Source organism: Ruditapes philippinarum, unplaced genomic scaffold (assembly GCF_026571515.1).
Source record: "Ruditapes philippinarum isolate M1 unplaced genomic scaffold, ASM2657151v2 ctg809_1_1_1_1, whole genome shotgun sequence".
Lineage (NCBI taxonomy): Eukaryota > Metazoa > Mollusca > Bivalvia > Venerida > Veneridae > Ruditapes > Ruditapes philippinarum.
Genome location: NW_026855838.1, coordinates 301480 through 328330, shown reverse-complemented (window position 1 = coordinate 328330; position 26851 = coordinate 301480). Strand labels below are relative to the sequence as shown.

The 26851-nt window shown below is 30.1% G+C and overlaps 1 protein-coding gene across 5 annotated transcripts; it reads left to right on the top strand.

The window, feature by feature from the left end:
- Positions 1–22174: 22174 nt before the first annotated feature.
- On the top strand, positions 22175–26851 carry LOC132744561 (uncharacterized). Of its 5 annotated transcripts, none has more exons than XM_060733317.1 (3): positions 22175–22300; positions 24788–25077; positions 25858–26851. In XM_060733317.1, the coding sequence occupies exons 2-3, from the start codon at positions 24789–24791 to the stop codon at positions 26367–26369; spliced, it is 801 nt and encodes a 266-aa protein (XP_060589300.1). In that variant the 5' UTR covers positions 22175–22300; position 24788; the 3' UTR covers positions 26370–26851. The 5 variants fall into 5 exon arrangements, with proteins under 5 accessions (XP_060589300.1, XP_060589301.1, XP_060589298.1 ...); XM_060733318.1 differs by having other exon boundaries at positions 22180–22293; XM_060733315.1 differs by lacking the exon at positions 22175–22300 and adding an exon at positions 22361–22518.

The window sequence follows — 26851 nt, the reverse complement described above, 5'->3', positions numbered from 1 at the left end:
TTTTTACCAATGAAAATAAATATTTTTTTATTATAAAACATAGTTTAATATGTCTCTACATACAATTTAACAATTACTTATTTATTATTTGACAACTTTTTGCATGCATTAATACACCATCTTTTTCATGAAACATATCATTTAATGATATGTTTTTAACAGATAATTAGCGTCACACTGTAAAGAAACCTGTTCCAGCAAATCAATTGAAGTTCTAGTCTGGTTCCCTGTGTATATTTACTACGTATAACTTGTGAAGAAAGTGGAAGGCAAGGGGAAAGAAATCCAGAATATTGAATTCTTTAAAATCATGTGTACATGTAAAAATAACACAGTTAATAACATTAAAATAATAGTTTTGATCCAAAAAAAAATCAATTTGTTCAATTTAATCAATATATTGTATTGTATAATTTGTACATGACGTAAAAACACAAGTTAACCTCTGTCTTAAGCATAATTTCAATATATCATATATAAGGAGATGACAAGTTTGAAAGTTATACCAACATTAAGTAGAGTCCTTATTTGTAACTTCAATTTAAACCGAGGAAACAACATTAATATATACAAAGAAGAAAAATAACAAGAAAGGCTCTAAGATAAATCTGACATGCTCTACATAATGAATGTATACAGATAACATGCCGATAATTTTCGATAGCTCTTTGCAATTTCAAGATAACATTTTATTTTGTGGAATACCTCTATTGTGTAAAAGAACAACTTAAAATTCTCTAAAATATTCTATTATAAGCATGTGAAATTGTTAAAAAAGCCATTACTATGGTCTATTTACTTCACGTTTTTGAATTTCCAAATACATGTATAACCTCCTTAAATAATTCCCGTACAACTCGACAAATAATTGGCGTTAATAAAAATAAAGATCGGATTCCATTAGTTTTTTCATTTATTATGAAGGATCATGTTTTGTTATACCACACTGGTGCAATTTGAAAATATTTCAAAACGACAATATGCATATTCGCATCATAATGAATAGATATATGAAATATAAAAACATATTAATATTAATTAACTTTTACATTTTTATCAGTGCTGCTCCACAACTGTAAGATAAATTTCCATTTTCCCCTGAATTTCTATCATTTTGATAAAAAACAACACTTTTATTCCTTATAGAGTTATACTTTGGAATATTACAATATATGTATTACTAAAATTTTGGATAAGGAATCAATTTTCTCATAGTGCTTGGCTGGGCAAAAATATTTTTGATATTCCTGTCACGTCATAATTCGTGGTTCGTCGTTTCAATACTTAGCGTATATATTATGCTTTGCTTAAAATATCAATGAAACAAGAAGGTAATAATGTTGGGAGAAACTTTAACAAATAGTTATAAACGTCTTAACCGATATCTACTGACCTGTTTGTAACGGAGAAATGTTGTTTTTTAACGTGTCTTCTCTCGGGAGTCGTGATAAAATCATATGTTTGATGTTAAAATGATCGTGTGGCCTCTTATTGGTTGTAATTATAACAAAGTTATATTAAGATCAGGCACCAAGACAGAATTACATACGCAACTTGAAGTAATTAATGAAAGGTTCGTTCTATCCGATTGTTTTCATAAATCCTCTCAATGATGGCAGAATCTGGTGAGAATGATTAAGGATTTCCAGTTTTGATGTAAAACTATCATTATCTTTCGATATATTATTTGATAATACTAACTTTAAAGTAGCTAGTTTGATTTGCCTTCTTGAATTACTTTTAAGAGTCGTCCATTATACATTTTAATATTTTTTAAAATGTCCAAATAATATATCGAAAGATAGAGATAGTAAATTCCACAAAGTGTAAATATACATAAACACAATATCGGGACATAAAAATGTTAACTTTATAAATTTGATTCGTGATTTACACATTTTGATTACTGAAAAATAAAAAGAAAAAAGAAAGAAAAAACAGCAAAAAATGAAAAAAAATTTAATTCGTCTAATTTAAGAATGCTTTACATATTTCAACAGTTCGTTACATTAAATGCTTCCACATCATCATCGTTTATCTGTCGGTTCTGATTTCTGTTATATATCTCTTTCACTTTTAAAATAAACATACTCAACTGAGCTTTAAAGTTATGTATTTGTACCAGGAACTAGAAAAACTTTTCTTGCCTCCCGTTTTATCCTATTTTACGTTATGTTTAAGAAGCACTTGAGGACATTAAGTAATGTTACCGACTGATTTATGTTGTTTCCTTGATTCAACTTTTATACAGCTCATTGACATACAGGGTTATAAATTTAAAAAATGTGACTATTTGATATGTTTAATATATACAATAAAGTGTTCCAACAGGGTTCATTGTTTTTGTGTCCGGGTGCATTTCCGTTCAGTGTTTACCCACAATTTTTATTCGGATATCCAAAACTATAATCTCAAGAATATAATCAAATTAATAAAAATTAAATAACATCGATACCAAAAATCATACTTGATAAACAATTTGTTTACTTTATGTTTGCGGATTTCAGATTTGATGCCACCACCGGCTACACTTTTTCTCTATTCTGGTGAATACATAGCATTAATGCATTTTTTTCGGAAGGAATGTGAGTAAAATCGAATGTTTTTTGTTGTTGTTTCTTATATTAGAATAATTTTAATGTATTGGCATTGAATAAATATTTTCATGATCAGTTTTCTAACAAGGACAATCTATTATCCTAAGTAATTTTTATAAGAATTTTTCTAAGTCATTTACCGTCGTGTTTTATCGCGAGTGATGTTGCACTGTTTCAATATCCCTCATGTACAGGCTTTGTTTAACCAAGTCTGCAGTTTTTGTAATTTTGCTGTTTTTAATGCTTCCGAGGGATCTTTTTGTTTAGTTGTTATTACCGAGTCTGTAGGTATGTAAGGGAAAGTCATTGTAGCAATCTGGTCATTTTGTTTCTCTACAGGTTGACAGTCGGTACTTTATAATATCCTTAGTTGTGACGAAGAGATTTTTTTTGTTCAAAGGATATGACATGTACTTTCATGATGAACTTTTTCACACAATAAGGAGAAGGAGAAACGTAGTACAGTGTATTTTCTGAAAACCAAATTGTGAGCCTAGCCAAATATTTCTGATTTGGAAGTTTTCGGAATTTAGAAGTTCGGAATTTTCAAAATGACAAAATTTGAGAATTCTTTAAAAATTTATGAAAAATCGGTATCATCTATTATAACTGACTACATTGATACAATAAAATAAAGCTGATTATCACAATTTATCATTAAGCATGTATAATGTAATATCAGCATTTTGAGGTAAATTTTGTTTGACATAACTCAATGTTTACGAGAAAACCGTTCAGTTTTTCATTTCTTTTGGTATTAGAAGTTTCCTGATTTTAGATGATCCGAAATTTGGAAGTAGTACTCAAAAAATGGTTTTGTTTCACTCGAAATTTAGTATATCAATAAATTACGTTTGCTATAAAACCAACAATGAGCATTGCAGAAAATTATTCCAATGTAAAAAGAAAGAAAAAAGTTAAAATGAATAGCACATCCCGTAATTATTAAGAGAGAACATTGTTCTAAAGTAAAAAATTCACTATTACATTTTTTTAAATGTTACTTCTTAAGCCGTTGATAGAGGGCATGGACTGTAATTTGCATTTTCCAGTACCGTCCAACCGAGCCTGCAGCACTTTCATTGTTGTCGTTTTTGGACGTTCTCTAGGGATTCTATTTCTCTATTTTATTTCACGGCCGTTGTAAATTGTTGCTATATTTTATTTAAGACAACGTGTAATTCCATTGGCTTTTGAATAGTTTGTTTTAATTTAATTACAGTGTACACGTATTACATCTGGAAAGTATCAAACGAAAGAAATATCCTGATTAATTGTCACGTGACAAGGCTTATTATTATGAAATTAAATTCTTATCTGTTAATTTGTTCTTTTCTTGGGCAAAGCATATGAATATAAACATTTAATGATATTTTCAATTCATCTTTTGGACAAATTTATGCAATACATTTTTCTGATGAAACAACAATTGTATCGTTATACTGTTTCAATTACATTCATGTGTTTAAGTATTTATTATACTGTTCTATTTCTATTACATGAGAGATATATGAGGTGCAAGCAAATATTCCAGATTAAGGGCATGTCATTTCACAAGCGAGACTTTTCTTATCTTTCAATAACGAGTAATTTTATGGGCACCTAACTCTCAAGGTGAAATATCATGACGTCTTCTCATTGTTGTACTTAAAAATACACAATCATGTTCTGTTACATTTATAGAAACACTTGTAAATAACAGACTGCTTTTAAACTGGTCATAAACGTAATTGAATTATATTAAGCTACAGTAAAGAATAAAATAGGGAATGTTCCAGATTATAAATCAAGCTTTTGAAAATATGTTTATATGATAGCCATATGAAGACTCTTTCAAGTAATCAAGTAAAATGAGGAATTTATATCAGTGTCATAAATAGCTGCTTTAAAAGATTCATATTAAGATGATTTTTTCTAAAAGTAATATTCATCGATATGTCAGTACAATTTGTGTTTTGCAAACGTCAATTAAGTTATAAAGAAAAAAAGGAATCCTTAAAAAAACGTACAAAATAGGAAAAGATGTTTTTATACGGCGTATAAGATAGAATTTTAAATGTGACACGTTCGTGCCATTCCACAAACGCGGTCCCCAGATGTAAGAAAATGATTGTGCCTTAAACGAAACAAAAGAGGGCGGAGCTTATAAAGTTATTTTGAAACGGGTTACAGGTTATGAAGCCTGTATGTTACAGACAATATGTTAAAGAATAAAAATGCAGGAACATATCCACATTCCCTTAAAAGGGGGGAATACGGAAAGATCAAAGGGAAGGGAACTATAACTAAAAATCCTATGTCCGAATTTTTTTATATACACCTGGAAAAAAAAGTTATGACATCCTTTAAAAATGGTTGAAATAACATCCCAAAATTTAGTAATCAAAAAACCAGAAAAATTTGTGAAATTTTAGGTTTATTTTTAAAACCAAAAAATTATTAAGGGCATAAGAAAATGTTTGTGTTCGAGATTTAAAAAAAACATTTGTCATTGGTCAGTTTTGACGATTTCCTAACCTAAAATGACATTATGTTGCCAAAGTTTTAACATCATTTGTAACCGCCACGTGCCCGGACAACAATTACAATTTTACATTATCCCACATGTACAGCCGAATCTACATTTTCTCAACTTATAAAAATAACCTTTGAAAGTCAAAAACAAATTGTTGTTTTTATTCAAATTTGATATTTCAGTTTTGTTGCCAAATATATTTTGAGTCAGATAAAAGTCACTGTAGACATTTTTGACATACTTCTTTCTGCGTTCCCGATAACGTTTGATAAAGTTTTGGAAGTGTTATAACAGGTGGGAATTCTGTTATTTCTATCTTCAAGATGTAATGTACGGTAACCTTACAAACCTATTGATACACTTTCCATATTTCTTTTAAAAGAAAATTGAATAAAAATATCAAACCGAAGGATAACAAAACAAACAAATACATATATCATGGTAATGGATAGTCCCTAAGAAACAAAATCAAATTTATTGAAACTCACTGGTTTGTTGACCTGACTTTACTGTAAATATTTTTTTCGACATTGATGTGTATTTGATGCAGGTAAAAACAAATTTTCATTGTCCTCTGATCACTCACTCATTCTGCTGTATCAATATAGTTATTTTAATTATGAAAAATGGCCCGAACTTGAAAAGCATTGCAACCGTTTGATTCAAATTGAGCTTACTAAAATAGTAGAAAAATATGATTTTAAATTTATTTAATGATGGCATTTGTACAATGTTTCCCTGGTCTTAACTTCAGTATTGATTTATGTTTCTGGTCATTCGAGACCTGTGATTCCAGCACGTTAGTGATGAAGATCGAATACCATTTAAGCTGATCCAAGTGGACATGAGAGATGTTGCAATTTCACATCGTATCACATTAACAGAAGATTCAATCAACCATGTCTTGATCACCCCTTTTCGAGATTTTTATTCATTTTTTTTTACAACAGACATAACTTGAAGATTCATTTTTTCGCATCGTATAAATGTTAACATGCATTATTTCATCATTGTATTTCAGAAAATCTAACAATTTCTTTGAATTACTATTAGAATATAACAGCAGTGAGATCATTTTATTGTTGAACGTATATAGTGTATATTTATTAATCAACGAAAGTGGGATTGTTTATAAATTGCTTAAATTAAGAAAACGTAATGCGCTGTGTTCTATTTGCCGCTCAACTTTGCCGGGATGTTATACTTTGTGGCGTGCTTTTCTCATTAATATGGATAAATGATTGACGGATATTAGTGTAATAAGATTTCCATGATTCCAGATTAAGCATAGGGAGAAAACAATAACACATACCTGTTTCAAATCAATGACAAATAAAAAGTACACAGTGTAACCGAATGTATGTTACTTTCCTTAGTTTGTTCGTGCAGCCAGATGGAGGGAACATGTAATTCACAATTTTGTTTACAATATGAATAATATTAGCAGTCGTGAAAATCGACATATTTTATTGTATAAATAAGATTAAGCAAACTCTTTATGAATATGGCAATATCCAAAATTCAAGACGTCAAACATGTATTTATTATTTCTACTTCTTTAAATATGAATTAATTATTAATTGTAATATGAATCAGGAGTACATTGTCTTGCTATTCATATATAATTTCTGTTTCATTATTACTTTTAAGTATTAACTTTACCCAAATCGTCCCAGATACAGAAACATTCATACACGATTCTGGAGTATATTTAAAGGACTTAAAACACATTATATAGGTGGCATTAGCTTGTTAACCCCATCCATGTCAAATATTTTGTATAATTTCCCATTGATGATTTTTATATTCCTCTTAAATTGAGAATTAATTGAAGGCAATGCCCTGCCTCGACAGATGTTAATCTTAATCTATATGTACCAACAAGCACATAAGTGCACATGAACTTAATTTGTACGCGTATAAAGTATATTTCGTGGAATAAAAACTTTCTGCTACGGTAGTTTAGACTGCATGGAAATTCAAAGAAAAATATTTTCTATCTCTCTTGTAAATATTGTTGTGGTATACGTTTTCACGAATTTTATGCAAACTTTTTAATTAGATTTAACTTATTTTCTCATTTTAAGCAAGGTCTATCAAATAGAATGGTCTGGAATCGGACCAATTTTACGAAAAAAAATGTCCCCACGTGATTAGGTTATCTATCGACCGTGATCTTGCATATTACTTAACCGTTCAAATATCAAATTATTACATACTTTTTGTTAAACAGATAAAAAAATACTGAAAACTAATCCTGGCTACATTACATTATCAGTTTTTACTTTAAAAATGACCAAATTTATTTATTTGCTATGAAATTAGGAATTTTTTGTTCCCGGTGTCAAGGTAAAAATCTAATGCTCAGTTTCATAAGCTTTTATTTAATTTATGCATTGTTCACTGACAAAAAGAAATTGATTTTTTTTCGGAGAAAAATGTTGTTTAATCGTTTCATGTAAATGATTTTATAATATTTCACGATGTTTTGTTACAAATATTTGATGTTTAAATTGGTGCATTTTCAAAATGGCGCCGTTTGCCTGCAAATATTATGAACAAGCAATCTATATTTTCAGCAGATTATGGTTTAAACATTATTTTCTGAAATATTTCATTTTTTCACACACGTTAAAAGATTTTTAAAGAGCACCATGCTGTTAAAATTTTCATTTTTGCTATTGTTTTAATTTTTGCCATTTTCTTGAACACTATATCAAACTTTATCGAGTTTTACCGAGACATGTTTAAATGTAGCGAGAAGGATTTACATAGCGCGTTTCCAGACCATTCTATTTGAAAGACCCTATTTCAAGCAATACCACCAGAATTCAGAATGAATATGATGATCTTAACTGGCAATCTAATCTTTATTTCGGCAATTATCAACGTCTCAATTTTAATCTCTAAACATTATTGAAAACCAATCAGGATATCAATGATTTTTACTTTTACTTCTTAAGGTATGTGAGTTATGTTATTGAGTTATTATCAAGTCAAAACGAGTGCATTCGTTATCCCCGACAGTTTTAATAACAAAATGTTTTTTTGTCAGAGATTCCAAGCATTAAGTAGTCTATATTGTGATTGAGAACACTTTATTCATACAAAAATTCCAGAGAAGATGAAGCGGCCCGTTTTCTTACAGAGTTATGTTTATTTTTAAATTACATGAATTACCCTTGATAACCTGCTTGCACGTGTCAGACATAGATACGAATGCCTGAAATCTCTTAGGTTTTTTTGTTTAGAGACAATTATATCAATACCTGAGATAACTTTTGATTAGGTTCATTCAGCTTGAATTCATTCAGAAAGAATTATATTATCTCTATACCAACAAAGCTGTCATGGTTGTGATGAGTTTAATTTTGAAATGGAAATATATTTTAGGAATTCATTTAGGACTTCTATGCACATGAATATACCATATGCTGCTTCCAGTATTTCAAATTTGAATTTCACAACAGAAAATAATGTAGGAATGACTGGAACACAAATACAGTATTATTAAATTGAAAATCTGGCAAAAAAGAGGTGAACTGCTTCACAATATTTTCGCCATTGGTATGCATGCATCCACAGTATCTATTCTAATTAACTCACTCGCAAAAAAGAGGACATAGACTTGTGCGCGAAAAATGTAAATGATACAAAACTTAATAAATGTTACAGGTTTGAGTAACCACATTTACGCCCATACACTTACAACTCGGTAATGGTCAATTTTTCGTCTTTAAATTTAACACAATGATTATATAGGTCAAGTGGACACGGACATTTTATTGGCCGACCGAAGATTAATTGCATACAATATCGAAATACTGGCAGCGGTTTTAATTGTGAATTGGCCTGCTTTAGTAGGAACAGTCAGGTATTGTTTCTTTTAAGTAGACGTTAAGTGTCACGTATTATCATATTATGCCGGGGAGATGGAAACAAAGTCAAACACTCTATGAGTGAACGATCTCTATTTAGCAATTTCATTTTACCCTCAGTACCTGCAGCTGGACCTAATGCTGGCAGAAATGATAAAAAGAGTTTGTTTCTTATACTTCGCAGATATCTCATCTTGTTGCATCACCTCCGCTTGAATATACTCATTCTACTTAAAATAGCATTTCTTCAGGTAATACATGTTACAAAAATTATCATTATCATAGTTATAAATTTTATACATTAAGTATTATTTAATTGTTGTTTTTTATTAACTTACAATTATAGTTATCTATAAATCTTTATCCCATCATGTGGAAATTTGCTTCAGTGGTTATTCAGGTATGATCGCCAATCTTCAAACATGTTTGTTAACAAAAGATGAATATAAACCTGTCTCTAACCTTTGGTGTAAAACATCTTTATCATTTTTATCTGCTTTCTGTCTTTTACGTCGATAAAGCATATCTGATCAATTTCCCGATAACTATTTGATGAGCGAAAGAATTTATTTTAATGTATACCTTATTATTTAGATTCTTAATGAAATCATTGTTTTTATACTTCAAAACATTATTATACCATTAGATATGAAAATATGAATGTATTATTAATGTCTCTAATGATGCGTTTGGAAATGCATACATCATACTTAAATTCCTGGGAAGATAAAACGGAACCGATTTCTTTCGGCATTATGTTCATTCTTTGTTACCTTAATCATTGTTGATTTACTGCATGCAGGTGTCAAATATAAAAACGAAGGTATGTTATCTCAAGTCTTGTAAAAAGACAATCATAACAAAATATGAGACAAAATATGAGAAAAGTTAAATATTAAAATTTCATTTCGACAGTTTTTTAATGAATACCAATATTTTTGTACCAAAACAATTGCCATGTTTGTAATCAATTAAGTCTGCAATAAAATGATATTAGGGTGGTTTTGCTTTGAATATATAACAGTTACCGCTTCTCAGATATATAGTTATTACAATTGTCTTATGTTAAAAGCATTAATTTACTTTAGCCCAGCAATTTTTAAAAATATATGACTTGTATTGACTTGTTGCTATAACAGCAAAGTTACATTCATTTATCGTCATACAAGTTGTTAGTTCAAAATCTTCTGTTTAATTTTAATTTGATTAACACTGTTTAACAACAACATATAAAATTAAACCAATTAACGTTAAGCATTTGTATCACGTGCCATTCTTCATAACTTCATATCCCCTTTCAAAATTCCATTTTATATATTTCCTCCCATTGTTTTCTCGTTTAGGGCACACACATTTTTTAATTGGATACCATGTGCCGTTTCAAATGGAATGACACTAACGCGTCGCATTGAAAGTTTCATGATAACCGCTGTATAATATTATCTGCAGATGTTTCTAAATTCAAAATTTCACCATTTTGTTATGTTTTAATGTTGGATTCTGCTTGCCGGTGCAAGTAGTGGGGGGGGGGGGCTTACAACATGCACCTTCAAGTACCGTTCATATCTATTTTACAATATTATTATTCATGATTCGATCAAATCTTGTTAATCTTACCTCGGTTTCCTTCCCAAAGTTCAGATATCTATTTCAAATTGATATTGTACTCCATCTAGTCTCGTATCATATCAAAGTAACTGTATTTTTTTATGTAATATTTAAACAAATTCCTTTTTTTTTTTAATTTTAAGTGTTTTCTCTTTGAAGAATTGCACTTGGATATATATTACTACAGGAGTGTTATTACCTGGGATGCGCAAAAATATTTGGCATGAGTTATAAACTATTTGTGTTGTGACATAATGTGAATAATGTTGTGTCATTGATTGATTATCGTGTAAAGTGTTAATAAAACACTTTATGGTATATGATCTAAGGAGTCATTAGTTATTTAATAACTTATAAATTACAGAATCACACGCCGTTAGCAGTTATATACAGAACTACTTGTTATTTATTTTACTTTGATTGTGTAGGAAGCCATGAACGAACGTAAGTATCGACATACTTTGGAATCCTTTCGTGCAACCAACCGGTTCTAAACAATGACAAAAACAAAAGTTTCTTCACTCTAAAACATTCAACGGGGATTGAACACAGTCATTACACTCATTACGTGTTTTATATAATACAAGAAAAATATTTTTTCACATAAATCACAGAGGAGTCCATAACTGTTTCAAATATTAATTTGTCACTTGAAATAGTCCAGTCTTCCCCTTCCAATTATTGATATAAAATATAACATTTTTTTGGACAAAAAATCAGATAGTCATATGAAGACATGTTTTCTTTAATGTTTCTTATTGATAATTGATCATATTTCTTTTTACTCCTAAATCATATAAAGTTTATTTTGAAAAGAATTTTGATAAATGGATAAGAAAGTTACTGTTTATTTCACACGTTATTATCTTTGTATTCCGCACATGTGTGTTTCGTGAAACCATTTTCTCAGCTCATTATATTATTTTTATACGAACAACGATATTATTATAACGTTTCGTTTTTGTTAAAAAAAATATGTTTCTTCTTATAATACATATATAAATAATTATGTATCTTCATATAATTTAACCTTTTTCCAATTAGTATTTGTCAAGTTATTGCATGTGTAATAGCTTGCATCTTTAATGCGTATTTAAATTAAATTCCTTTTGTTTTTACTTACGCTGCATTCAATTATTGTTATTTCATGGGCGCAGCCATTTTGTCGTTCATGCCGAAGTTAATCTGGTACGGCTTCATTCATTGGTTATTTCTTTCCATTTTTATCCAATGTTTAATTGTTTACTTGATCACGTGATTTTTGCACTTGTTTTTACTATATAGGCTCGTGCATTTCTTTATTTTGTGAGCAAGGTGTATCGGCCTACCGGTACTCCTTCGAAGCCTTAGTGCTTCAATTTTAACTTGAGAATCTATTTCTTATTGCTTATTGCAAAATAAAAATTAGTTATTATTTAAATATCGTAGGGCAATTCTTTCAATAAACTTATAAATTTAACGTTATCCTAATTAGAAAACATAAGTATTATATATTTATATATATACAATTGATTCATTCACATAATTAAATCTATAGTTTGAATTTAAAAGCTTGTTGTTGTTTGTTTGACTTGTATATTCCCAATCCCACTATACGGCCAAATTATTTAGAAAACTATTCTATGTGAAAAACATCACTACGAGATACACAAAGTAGAGCCTGGTACACATGCTTAAATACACTATGTATCAATTTAATTTCTAGTCTGGTTCCCTGTCAATATTTACTACGTATAACGTAGTGTAAGGGGAAGGAACTCCAGACTAGTGAATTTAATTTAAATCATGAGTACATGTACATGTGAAATAACACAGTTGATAAAATTGAAATAATAGTTTTGATCCAAATAATGCCTATACGGAACAATTTCAAATTTTTTCCGTTTCATTTAATTCATATATTGTATTGTAGATTTTGTACTTGAAATTAAAACATAATTACAATTTATCATACATATAAGGAGTTGACAAGTTTTGAAAATTATACCAACATCCTCATTTTAACCTCAATTTAATCTACTTCTGTGTATACCTATCAAAATAAATATACACAAAGAAGAAAAATAACAAGAGAGGTTCTAAAGTCAATCTGACATGCTCTATATAATGTATGTAAAGAGATAACGTGCCGATAATTTTCGATAACTGTTTGCAATTTCAAGATTACATCTCATTTTTTGGAATACCTCTATTTTGTAAAGGAACAAAGCTTAAAATTCTCTTCATTGAAATATATTTTTCGGAAAAGATCGTTTTCTAGCATAGAAAAAAATCTATAACCCTTTATCATGAAAACCCCCACAGCATCGTTATCTTTGAACATTGATTTTTAAGAGTTCCAAATGTCTTTTTTTATTACATTTTTACATTACCTTCATTAGAAAATAGAAAATACACGGTATCGCGATTATCATGCCAAACGATAAAGATTACGAGTAAAGAGTTACATTTAAAATGTAAAGCATTACATTTGTAATACTTCAATGTCAGCTTAAAAAGGTTTGTTTTATCTGATCTGGAATTTCAAGTATTTTTTGTACAGTACTAAGGTATATTCAACATTTCTGCGGTCGTCAAAGAATTTGGGATAAATACACCATATCAAATAATATATGTATATACAGTATAAACTTTCTTTTATGTTGGATATTGTTTTAATGACTACTATGAGTTGAGACGTTTCTAGTTCAAACACATTTTACTTCAAACAAGTATACACGTTTAAAAATTACAAATAAAACTTTACAATACATAAAATGATTGAAAAGGGATCAGAACCGGAAGTTGTTGCTTTAATATGTCTTATCCTAGTATTACTTTGCTAAAGATTGGCAGTGTATATATGTATGTACATGGATATGTTTGGAAGCACAACGAGTAATTATTTAATAAGAATAAATTTAAGGTTCTATATAAGACATATTTTTGGTTGTAGTTTGTAGTTGATTGGGGAAGAGGATTTAAAAAAACATATCATGTAAAAACACAATAACTTTCGGAAAAAGAGAATTGATATTCCTAGAAAATATATTTAAGGTATGAGCCCCCTAATGCGCACTATAAGGAACTATAAAATTGACAGAATAGGTCAGTTATATACCTTAAAAGACACAATAATGCAAAATTTAAACAAAGTTCACCGTATGGTTTACGAGTTATGGAGATTTTTCTTAAGTAAAACTTGGCTTCTAGAAGGGCCCTTTTTCAGAAATAAGAAACTCCAATATTCTATTTTATAATCAATATGAAACAAATGTTTTCCTATAGAACATTTTTAAGAAACGAAAAATATCATTCAGCTAACAAATGACCGAGCAAAATTATTTTTTCTACTCAAAATGTTTGAAATTCATGTATGTATATAAATTTTACCCTACCCCACACTAGTTGTTTGATCAATTTCTACTTGAAGGGTCTTTTTCAAAATATCCCTTAAATCTACTCAAATCAGGGGCTGTTTTCAAAGTTTGCATAAATTTTCGGCTGCGCTTGTCAAATATAAATTACTTTTACCGTCTAGTTTGTATTTTATTAGACTTTGAAAATATCAGGTACATTTGTACTATATTTGATAATAAATTTGGCACAATTTAGCCAATAAATACCAAAAATAATTTCATAATTAAAATGAATCACAAGTCATTTAGATACATGTAACTTACTTGAATAAATGAAATAAATAAAAATGCACCATCATTATCACAAATATCGGTCAAATGGCGTTTATACGGAATAAAAACTGAAAAGGCACCATTAGACTTTTTACGCCTAAATGATAAATTCTGCATAAATCATTGTCGGACACGTGGATGGTAGTACAATGTATGTACTTACAATTACCGTCCATGAGTAGGCTCAGTGAAATCGGGATTACTAGATTTGTTTTATTTTTTATATGTTTATTTTATTTTTCGTTGTGTTTTTTATATTGCCCCTCTTTTTACTTTTTAGTGTCGGTGAACTTTAACATACATCCTACTTTAAAAACACTTTCCAAAGGGAATGACAATAAGTTTCATAACGAGTCTCAGTGTTTTAAAACAGCCTCCTCACACGAAGGAAATCAAAGTTCCAGGTGGTATTTGAGCCCAAAACGAAGAGGAAAAGTAGTTAGAAGTCATCAACTGAAACCACCGGCCAAGGAAGCCAAATAGATTTTCCTCCTGATGTTAAAACCATGTAAGCACATAAAAATGATACAACATTAAACTGTTGGCTGAACATTGCAATATTTAGTGGCATGATTATCTTTTTAAAATAGACATAGGTTGTGTGTAATATATACTACATTAATGTGATTATTTGAAAGTTCATAAATAATAATGTAAAAGAGAAGCGAAATAGAATGTAAAAAGAGAAGCAAAATAGAATGTAAAAGAAAAACTGATTCCGATAATGTTTGCTGATACTCGATTGAACTATACAAAGAATATTATAATTCAAAACTGGGAAATAATATGTTTCATAAAAAAGTCCCGAATTTTTGCTTTTCTAAAATAAGTTCTTGCTCAGCTTGCTAAATGACTTGCTCAGATCCATAGGTTTTCATTTTTTTTCTATATTTTCAAAAATAAGCAATAAGCAATTAGTTAAAATATCATATATATAAATGATATTTAAAATGTTCTGTTCCCATAATAGTAAAAAAGACATTTTTCTGATGAAATTCATTTGCTTTCGGTATCTAAAAGTATGATATTATCTGTCAGCATGCCATGTTTCAACAGTTATACATATTTATTTTTTTGCATATAATATAAATCATGGACAAAAATAAAACTTACCTTTCCTTCATCATGTAAACTATTACTCTTGCATTAACGTTATCTTGTTTCTGTCAGACATAGTGATAAAACATATCTCTGAAATGTGTCTTGCTAACTCCAAGAAATATATTGGTTTTAAGAATTAGTCTTTGGGTACATATCGTCACCTAAGTGCAAAAACTGATTAACTGCTTGTAAATTAAGAAGGACTTATTACGTTTTTGAACTAAGGTAGTGAAAGGAGCAACTGAGACCTGAGATCATCAGTTAAAGCTGGACAGTTGCCATATGACTGGCAGTGTCAGTCTAAGTTCGAAATCTTGAAAAAGGGTGATCCCCCGGAGAAAATGAAGAAAAAATCTGAATTATATAAATATAGCCGACTCGGTTTGATTGGGCCTTTTATAACATATAATTAAATGTAAAAGTGCAACATCTATCTCATTCCCTAACATTGGCTTAAGTGTAATTAATTTGTGAACACTATGCTAGAATGACTGATTCAAAGGTGGAAGAAAAATACTCGTATACCACTGAAGTGATAAGACTAAGTATGGGGCAACATTTCACAGGTGCCACACGTCTTCTGACACATGCTGTTACATATAAAGTACAAAAATCTGGAAAATGGGATATCCATAAGGCCAAACAAGAACAACTGTACGTTTCGAAAATGCGCACGAATATGAAATAATTTGATAAAAAGATCACAAATCAACACCGTTTATCAAATCATGTTTCTGAAGTTTTAGTTTAAATATATATGTTTTCTAATTAAAGGTTTTTAATCAAACTATCCGCTTTTCCAAAGGAAACCTTAAAAAACTTGTACATGATATTGTGGCATCATCTATATTCGACATATACCAATAGCAACATGTATACTGTTTAAAGAAGTTCCACTGAGACGCAAATACCTAAAAATATATCATATCATATGAAAATCTAATATTGATCAACTGAACAGGTGTTCTGAAAACAGAACATGTGAAAGCTATTTTCAAGAAGTGCATTAAAGATTAAAGCGAAATTCTATATAAATTGCTATGAAAACTATTATAAAAAATAATAAAGAAGAACAATCGAAATATGATTTAAAATCGTGAATCGTGCGGTTCTTTGTCCGATATGAAATTCAAAGCGTTGAAAGGCTTTCCGCATTTAGGTTATTTTGCACAATAAAAGTAACTGTTGTTATTTGAGGGGAAATTGGGAAAGCGAATGATCTGAAATTTTGCACACTAGTTATTCGTACAGAATTACATCAACAAGTATGAAAATATCGTGAAAAAATAAATCAGGTTCAGTCATGTAAAAAAATCAGTGGAGAAAGTTTAATATCGGCAGTTAGAATTATTTACATTTTGCAAATCATGTTTAAAACAAAACTTGCCTTTAAAACAAAACTTGCCTATTTTTCATTGTGTAACGTATACCTTTCATTCATGTTATCTCATTTCTGTCAGGCATATTGATACAGCCTATCTCTTTAATACTTCCTGCTAACATTGAGAAATTTTTCTTATTTAAAATATCTCTTCGGAGTTCATACAAAATAGATTTTTAAAATCCCTATCAAATCGCTGGTATTCTTATTATTTCAATTTAATTTATCATTCATCTATCAGCAATGAGTTGATAAACGGCTTATTAATTCAAGGGATCTGCTAACCTATAAAATGATGTACATTTTGACATAATTTTACCTCAGACATCTTATAGATGAGTGAAATAAACGTGTCAGACAAAGAATTCAGATTTTGATTGTTGTAGGATTTCTTCTGGTCTTGAATTTATCCTTTCTAAAATTCTTCCTTAAAAAGTTTGACATTGTTTACTCCATCAAAGGTGTCAAAAAGAAAGTATGCACGTTGATGAGTGGTTAAGTAAGTCTAAGTTTCTTCCCCTTACAGAGCGATAAGTAAACGCAAAAACAGGAAGGAATCCAGATTTTTTTTTTAAATTAACAGGACTATAAACAAAATATTACATCACAGTTTACTTTTAACATAGTTACAAATATATGCCTGAAATATCATAGCAATAGCGACAGCATGACGCACAAAATGTGTTACAAGTAAGCCACCATATAGCAAAGTTTTTTAAATAACGATGGTAAAATGCTGTAAATGATAACGAAAATGACACTGATGTTGATGATGATAGCGATAAAGATATTGCTGAACATGATAGTGATGCTTTTAATGATTATGTTAATACTAGTTATTTTGTTGAATTTGTCCATACTATTAGCAGCTTTTTTTTAATTTCGAAAACATATAGCACTGACAAAGCATGGGAATTTGAACGAATTCTCAGTACTTAAAAGTCAGTTATATAATTAACAGTTATTATCATCTTCAAGCTGTTAAATGATTTCTAGCATGTTTCGTTACTCAAAGTGTCTGCTAGCACAATTGCATGATAATCCATAGGGGGTTAATCGCTTTAATGTTATGCTAATGATTAGACGCGCACGCCCCTTCAATTTATCTACGAAACTGCTTTTATTTCGATTATAGTACTATTGCATTAAGCTCCTTTTCCTCTTCATATTATACTTTTCGTGAGTAAGCCATATGGTGTGAATTAAAGTTAACATGAACCTTCATATGCATTTGAAAGAGTCGTTAGGAAAGATCACACAAAAGGAAGCGTGGCAGATGTAAATTAAACATGTTGAGATTATTGCTATTTTCCTCCGAATAGCATCGTTGAACTTAAAATTTTGTTTCGCGGCAAACATTAAAAGGGACTGGCTAATGTTCCATTTTCCTTGACTTCGGGTGCAAAATGTTAATAACAGTAACTTTCTATTCTATTGGACACGCTGTATTTTTCAATATATTATAAATTAAGATAATTCTTAAATGTTAATAACATTATCTTATTATATAATAATTTCTCAGTATATACTTTGAGTGCTACTCCTGTACTAACTGCGCCCAAGTACGAGCATTTCAACCTTCTTAAACATGAAACACAAAATATAAAGTTAATTGATGTAATAGTTGACTGAAACATTCATATTAAATATAGATATCATTGTTTTACTGGACACTGTATGTAATGACCAGCAATTGTTTTTTTTATTGAATAAGAGTTCAGTTATTAAAACAAAAAAATAGTAAATGTATCAGCACGATAGTAACAGAGATAATTGAAGACATTTTAAGTAAGATAACTATCATAAGGTCATACGTTGATCTTGAAATGAATTGTATTTTTACTGATAGATATATTACCAACACATGTTTATGTGAAACTGAACACAATCAGTATATTTTCCATAAATATTACATATATTGATAAAAAGCAAATGACAATATAAACTTGCAATGTTCGATATAAAATAGAGAAAAATAAAGAATTCCTAAAGAACGCACGAAACGACAAAATTGTAATGGTGCAGACTCGGCTTGATTTAGCCTGTTCATGGGCGGTAATGGAAAGTGCATGTTACCGTCCACGCCCTCTAGCACCGACTTAAACAGAATTTAACTTTTAATGCATGTGCCCTAAACGAAAAGAAAACAAAAACAAAAAACAATGGGCGTAACAAAATAAAATGGAATTTTGAAAGGGGATCAGAGTTTATAAGTTGTCACGGAGAAATTTTGAATTTAACCCATATAAATCATTCGTAAAATTTAAAGAATGTATTGCGATATCACCAAGTACAAATAGGGGCGTCCGTGGTCGAGTGATTAAGGTCGTTGACTTCAAACCACTTGCCCCTCGCCGCTGTGGGTTCGAATCCCGACAGGGACAGGGACTTTAGATTATTTCATGTAAGGAAGCTATCCAGCTAGCTTACGGAACGTCAGTGGTTCTACTCAGGTGCCCGTTCGTGCCTGAAATAATGCACGGAAAGGCACCTGAGGTCTCCTCCACCAGTAATGCATAATTACTCAAGTCTTTTAGTTTTTTTTATATCTTTCTGTTACAATATAAAATTCATTCACTGACAATTACAAAAGCATGTATTGAATTGGTGTAACACAAAAAACATCAACAGAAAAAACAACACAGAAACAAAAATCATCATTAATAAATCATAAATGCTTTTCGTTGACAGCCAATTCAAAATACAATCAGTCAATACACTCCTTTAAATATAGAAATTTAGGAAACTTGTATCCAACAGGATTTAACAATAATATTCAAATATAAAAGAGGACAAACAAGATATATTGGCAGGAACTACTGGCAGGAACAGCTTCTTATGATTGTACGAAACAAGTGAGATTTTCCCCCTGAAAACCGATGTATGAAATTATGACTTTTTTCTGACAAAAGACCGATAGGGACATTTAAACTCCGTGAATTTCCGATTTCATCTTCACGAATTCAAGACTTCAACTTCATGAATTAAGAATTTCAACTTCACGAATTCACGATGTCATCTTCATGAATTCACGATTTCAACTTCATGAATTCACGATTTCAACTTCATGATGTTGAAAGCGTGAATTCGTAAAGTTGAAATCGTGAATTCGTGAAGTTGAATTCGTGAAGTTGAAATTGTGAAATTTATAACATAAAAAAGTATTATCTGTAAAGTGTAGAAAATTAAAGCGTAACTGTCACAGTAATAATCTCTTATAAAACGATGAATTGATCTGCTTTGAAACACGTGTTATTTTGATAGTTGAAGGTGATGGGAACAGTTTCAATTGTAACAAAACTGAGTAGTAAACATCTTTCCAAGAGCTCTGAACTTGATTGTGTGACTAGAATGTATTATTTTAAAGCTAGATTTATTGCTACTTATATCAATCTCAATTATCAAATTCATTCAATTTTTTGTTATTGCCTGGTTTTACAAATGGAAAATTTTGTGTGACAAAATCAGAAGCATGTGTAGTAATCTGTAGAATCGCAATCAAAGAGTTTTAAGTTATCAATGTGTTCAAACATTTTATTGGCAAATTATATAGGGGCTGGTTTGTGCCAAATCGTATTTTTGTTTCGCCGGGTGTCAGACAAAAAAACGAAAGTATGACAAAGTGACAACTTTGTTGGACATTCGTCTTGGGGGTTGCCAGGCGAAAACATGAAAGAACGACAAAGTGATCACTCTCTGCGAGGCACAAGATGAAATCACAAATGACAAAGTGATCACTTTGTCACGTTCTCATCTTTCGCTCCGCGGGGCGCGTGACTAAAACAAACAAAAAATACGCCAGTGTGATCATTTTGTCGTACTTTCGCTCAAAAACACGAACATAGACAAAGTGTCATATATTCGTGTTTTTGGAGAGGAGCAAAAATTCGACATGACATAAATCATCCACCACAATTGTATGATGTTTGAAGAGTTTGTTTTGCGAGGGCGGAATAATAAATTGATATCAAAACGAGAGATTAATTCCATAAGACAATATGTAATATCTTGGGATAAACATTGTATCATATTATCCAGGAATCATGATTGAATATACATCTAGCAATAATCTATTGAATTATTCATTGCTGGCATTTGAATGAATTGTTCATTATAGAAAGGAAATTTTCGTTTTACAATTGATCTATAAAATATTTTGTGGATTTACTTACCAATACTGGGAGTGTTGATATTTAATATAACAAATACACTTACGGAAATTATTCAATTTAATAGAATTGCAGTATTCCTTATGTGTAAACCGACCTTTGCATTTCTTTTAACTAATTGGTCGATTCAAACTACTCCCATTAAAAGTTCTAAGCAGTTTGCTTTGTGATGATTAAAGGAACAAACACAGATTTACAATATTCACGTCCATACCGATACCCTCTTTGCGAAATCTGCTCAAACGGTACCCTCTCTGAACATGCACAGGTCATTCTCTGCTATAAACAAACCAGCGATGGATACCAATCCAGTAAAATTTCATTGTAATAAGGAAAGGAGGTATGTCACGTAGAAAAGATGTATACCACGGAACACTAGGGTGTTTTATTTATGTGCTGATTTGTCATGCGCCCGATTTTCATGTACTGCAACTTCACAATAAGCTACAAAAATCGACATGTCTTGCTTCGCCCATCACCTCGACATATTTTTCGGGCTGAAATGAACCTGTTGCTTGATTATATATGCATCATACATATTTAATATGTTCATATACATATCATCTTCGGACAAATGGCAGTATACTGTCAAAAATAAATGTAAAATTCATAAAAACACCCTACTTTCGGTTTTGCAGCGGCACGGGATACCTCTCTTCATTTGAATTTTTATATCACAGGTACCCTCTCATTTTTTAACATATAGGTACCCTCAAAGCACGGCATATGCTTTTATTTGCGTTAATCGTTAAGTTTGTAATATTTACATAAAAGTAAAAAGTATTACATACACATTTAACGATTAACGCATTGAGAGTTCAACGATTTCTACAATACATTGCCGTATTCATTTCTCACTACTTAATACTGTTATTTCAAATTAAGACAAAAAAGTTGTTTTGCCTATTGTCAAGAAATTAAATTAAATGATTCAATCAACGTTGACTTCAACGCTCAATAATAAAGACAAATGATATTTGAGTTTGGTATTATACGTTAATCATCCTTTTAATAAAATACAATAATACACTTCACACAAATGTTTTTGTACAAAGACATGATATTTCTAGTAGTGCCTCTAATGTAATTGTGTTTCATTATCTATAGTTATCTATTTTGTTTTAATTGACCCAATAATCATAGTTTATGCACTATGGAGGAACATATGTTAAGACTTCCAATACTCTGCCTAAGAACAATCTGTCAGTGCCTTGCTGATACACCGGTCATGATACTGATATAGGTTGTAAAAACATTCCGCTGTAGAGATTGCATGCCGAATTTTTTGCCATATTTCTTTCTCGCAGTCAGATTAACATATGAAGTTATTGGAATAACTCTGTAACATTCTTTCGTTTACTGTAATAATACAGGTGGAAAGTATGTTTTGATTATAAAATCTCTGATGCCATCAGATAATAGCTTTCATACATTCTTGTTTTACTTCTATGTTTTTGTTACGTTTGCGCGAAGCGTATTTACTTTTTTTAAATTTAGGTGTTCAATATGTTGTTCATTATTGGAATTAAGTGTGTCATTGCGGATGAACCATGTTAAAAAAGCAAATGTTGTTCTATGAAGCGCATATTCTTTAAAAAGTAAGGGACATATTTTAGTAAACATTCGTTTTAGATTAATTGTTTAATGAAAAGCTGGAATGAAACTATCATTTATATCTATGTTTTCATATAATAATTGGATAAATAAGAACAATTTTTATCTTTAAAGAAAACAAATGTGTAATGTTTGAAAAACCATATTTGAGCACTATGTTAACATGTTTAACATACGAGTAAAGAAAAATTCTTAAATTCTGAAATTCAAAATATACATTAATTAATTTGAATATATATTAAATATTTCAAGACATGATGAAAGTAAGATGAATGTATATTTTTTTACAATGGAGTAACGGTTATCAAAATTTTAACTTAAATGAACGTGTGTATGTGTGCGCGTGTGTGTGCGCGTTTGTGCGTGTGTGTGGGTGGGGTCAACTAACAATTTCAGTATAAGTCAATAATCTATCGATAATTGCAGTTAGGGGTAATAATTTTAAGCTTAGAAATTCTAAATTCTTATCTCAAGTTTTCAAAGTATAATATGTATAAACTTCGAGATCTCACGTTGACAATAAAACAGCATGAGAAATACCTAATGTTGCTGGTTTTTGCTTTCTTTTTTCTTCTTCCGGATTAGTTACATTCAAGTTCCATTCGTTCATTATACCGCACGTTATAGGCATGCGCAAACATGTCATTATGTTTTTTACAGACGAATTAATCACACACAGAATAAAAAGCAATGATCTCATATCTACGAAATGAGTGTCTTGGAATAATGAATAAGATGTTGGATGTACATTGTAAAATATACTGCTGGTGAATTTAAGATTAAATTGAGAAATAAAATAAAAACTAGATTTATTTTCTTTTTAATAAATCAACGTTTGGAATAGCCATAATGCATTTTGAAAGGTAAAAAAAATGTTTATTTTTGAAGACTTTAAAAAATGCATTCTTACATTTAAACTTTTGTTTTATTCTCTAAATCTTAAAATTTTTAATTCTTATTTTTATGCTAATTATTTTTTAAAGATTCAGAAATTATGATCAAATTTCAAAATTTATACATATTTTTTGCTAATCAACATAAACGAATTATCATAATAAAATATATTTATGAATACAAATACATTTAATGTATTTGAAGAAAAGTGAATTACAAAGTTCTGATCGTGTGATAAAACTTTAAATATCTTGAAATGTGTTTGATGTTAAGATAGATAACATAATCGAGCCGCGTCACGACAAAACCAACATAATGGGTTTGCGACTAGCATGGATCCAGACCAGCCTGCGCGTCCGCGCGGTCTGATTAAGATCCATGCTGTTCGCTATCAGTTTCTCTTCTTGTTATAGTTCGTAAGCGAACAGCATGGATCCTGATCAGACTGCGCGGATGCGCAGGCTGGTCTGGATCCATGCTGGTCGCAAACCGATTATGTTGGTTTTGTCATGACGCGGCTCATATATTTTTTAAGTAAATAAATTTTGAACAAACTTTTAAGATTAATTAAGGACTTTGGCATGGATAAATATCATAACGCTCCGGTTAATACATGCTTCCATTTATAACCAAACAAGGAGATGAATTATTACCAAATCAGCGCATGAGAAGGTAAAAGCTCAACGATTTATTATAAAATTGAAATATTAATAAACATAGCAGATTTTCTAAATATATCATCGATACGAGAAATAATATATGAAAAAAAAAAATTAGCACAATTGTGTTTTAAAATTTCAATATTGTAGTTTAAAACCTGGTAAGCAGTTTAAATTTGCATTCATATTCCTGTCAAAAATTTTCTTTAATTTTTATCGAACAACTTGCAAGTATAACACTTTGTTTTTTTATGGTAATAATGATTTTCTGAGAATTTGAATATACAACAGAAGTAAAAGAGAATAATTGTTTGTAATGTCGATAGGTATAACTGTATTGTTTCACGAGTAGAGAAATGTCAGTGCCTACATTGTTAAACATGTAAAAATGATATAATGAATTATAGCACTAACTTTCTTACCTGTACGGTCGGCAAGTAGCGATAGTTGCTCTGACCTAATTATTACACGCTGGGTCATGCTTTCTGCTATAGAGGCTGTAGGAAAATATAATTATAATACATATTGAAAGGTGAAGAACATCGTATGTATAAATACATAATGTATTACATGTTTTTGCGTATTTAATGAATATAGATGTATTTTATGAATTTCTCGTGGACAATACTGGGAAAGTTTCATTCACTTTTGTTGTAATTTCTGAACTGTTTTAAAAGTTATATATCATTTTCTCCTTCAGAATGGACTGTACACCATCGCCATTTCTTCTACTTTTCTTCTTTCAAATATGGATTGGGAAATCTTTAAGTGTTCGTCATTTGGCACCGCGGACAGAACTTCGACCCCATCAGTTGGAACCTCTCCGGCATGTTGCTTTGATTAAACAAGAAATTTTACGTCAGCTTGGAAAGTCAGACGCCCCTAAAACCCATAATCCAATACACAAGTCAATGCCAATCCTGGACTTCGACAATCCAGTGAGTGAATATAAAGTTCCCGACATATCTTCTTATCACTCCGAACCACCTGGTAAGTTAATAACGCTAGTTAAAGTTATACTTCTTTCAGAGTTTCTTGTCTTTTAGCATCTTCAATTCCTAAACTTTCTATATTTAAGACTAAATACTGGTACGGACGTTAACCATGAGCAGTTTTCATTGCCTCAAGAATATTTGTAAATGAAATCGAGTCTGCAATGTTCATGTATTTCCTTTCAAAGCTCTCCCGAGAAATCCCCTATTCTTTAAATTGTTTACATCTATGATACAGATGTAGTCGTATCAAATTTAAATTTGTAATTTCAATTTGCAAATAACAGAAAAACAATAGACAATACTTTTGATACTATTGAATATTGTGAATTTGTTTATGAAAATTACAAAATTTTAATAAGATGTTCTGATTAGTAAACAATGTAGACAGAAATGGATTGATGTAGTATTAGGAAATGAAGTACTATCTTAACAATTTTATAACATGTTAAAATATGCAAGTAAAGCTCTAACTAGAGAAATAAAAATATAAAAATACAAGTCACTATGGTAAATTTTCTTATTTTTTCACAATTCAACAATTTATCACACTTTAGAAAAAGGAAAACATCAACACTAAATGTAGATAAAATGGGTCCCTTTTTCAAATATTGCCGTTTTAATTGAAAGGAAAATGTCAAACTACTTAAATATTTTGCATGTTTTCTACATTCGTATGCATAAATATTGCATATATGAAACGCACGATATTGTTGTGTTATTTGTGAAAAACATTAGTATAAATCACATGCTGAACAGATTTTTTTTAATTTTACAGATAACTCCTCGGATGAAAACATTATCCAATTTAGTCTATTCAGCAGAATCAAGGGGAAAAAGATTAAAGTTGATAATGTTAACCTTCTTGTGAGAGTTAAATTGAAAAAGCCCAGAACAAACAAAAAATCAACACGGGATATTGATACAAAAAGAAAGAAAAGGCAAAGACGTAAAAAGAATTTCAAAGAAATTGATATAAGTGTATATAACGTGACGAAAAGTGGTACACCAGATTCAGTAATTACAGCTTTGAAGTCAAAGATAAGAAAAACAAAGTCTCTAAAACTAAGTATTCCAAAGGATATAATACAAAATGTATTAGATGCAAATAAAAACACTTTACAGTTTTTCATTCAGTGTTTAGGCTGTGATAAAAAAGCAAAAATGATTCTAGTTCACAAGAGAAGAAAACGTAAAGCTGCAAAAACTCGAGACGGAAACAAGCATGTCAAGCTTCATAAGCGCCGCCCTATTCTATTTGTTTATTCACATCAAACAACAGGAAGTTAAAGTTTCTTACAAGACATACCTTAATATTATGTGGCTGTCTTATATCTTAGACAACGATATTTTGCCGTGTAGGCAAGGCAATGCAAATAGTTTAATTCTTGAACAAAATATTCTGATAGAAGTTAAGTAAAGGTATCGACGCAAGAACTGAACATGGCAAACTGTTTCTGACCGTTGATTTAGTTCCAACAAATATATGAAAACTTTGGCACTTGGTATGTGTTTATACAAAGCATATTCGAACAGAGTGGACAACTTGGTGTGTGGTGAATGGATACTAACTACTAACTAGATCTATAAAATTTAGTTTCGTTCATTTAAAACCGTTTATTTGTGCATTATAAAAATGAGAAATTGAATGCATTACATTCCTTTTTTTCTGAATGTTATATATGAAATATAACTGAAGATGTATCTATAGTTTGTTCTATTATGATTTATTTATGTAATAATAGGTAATAAATATTACAATAATGTTTCAA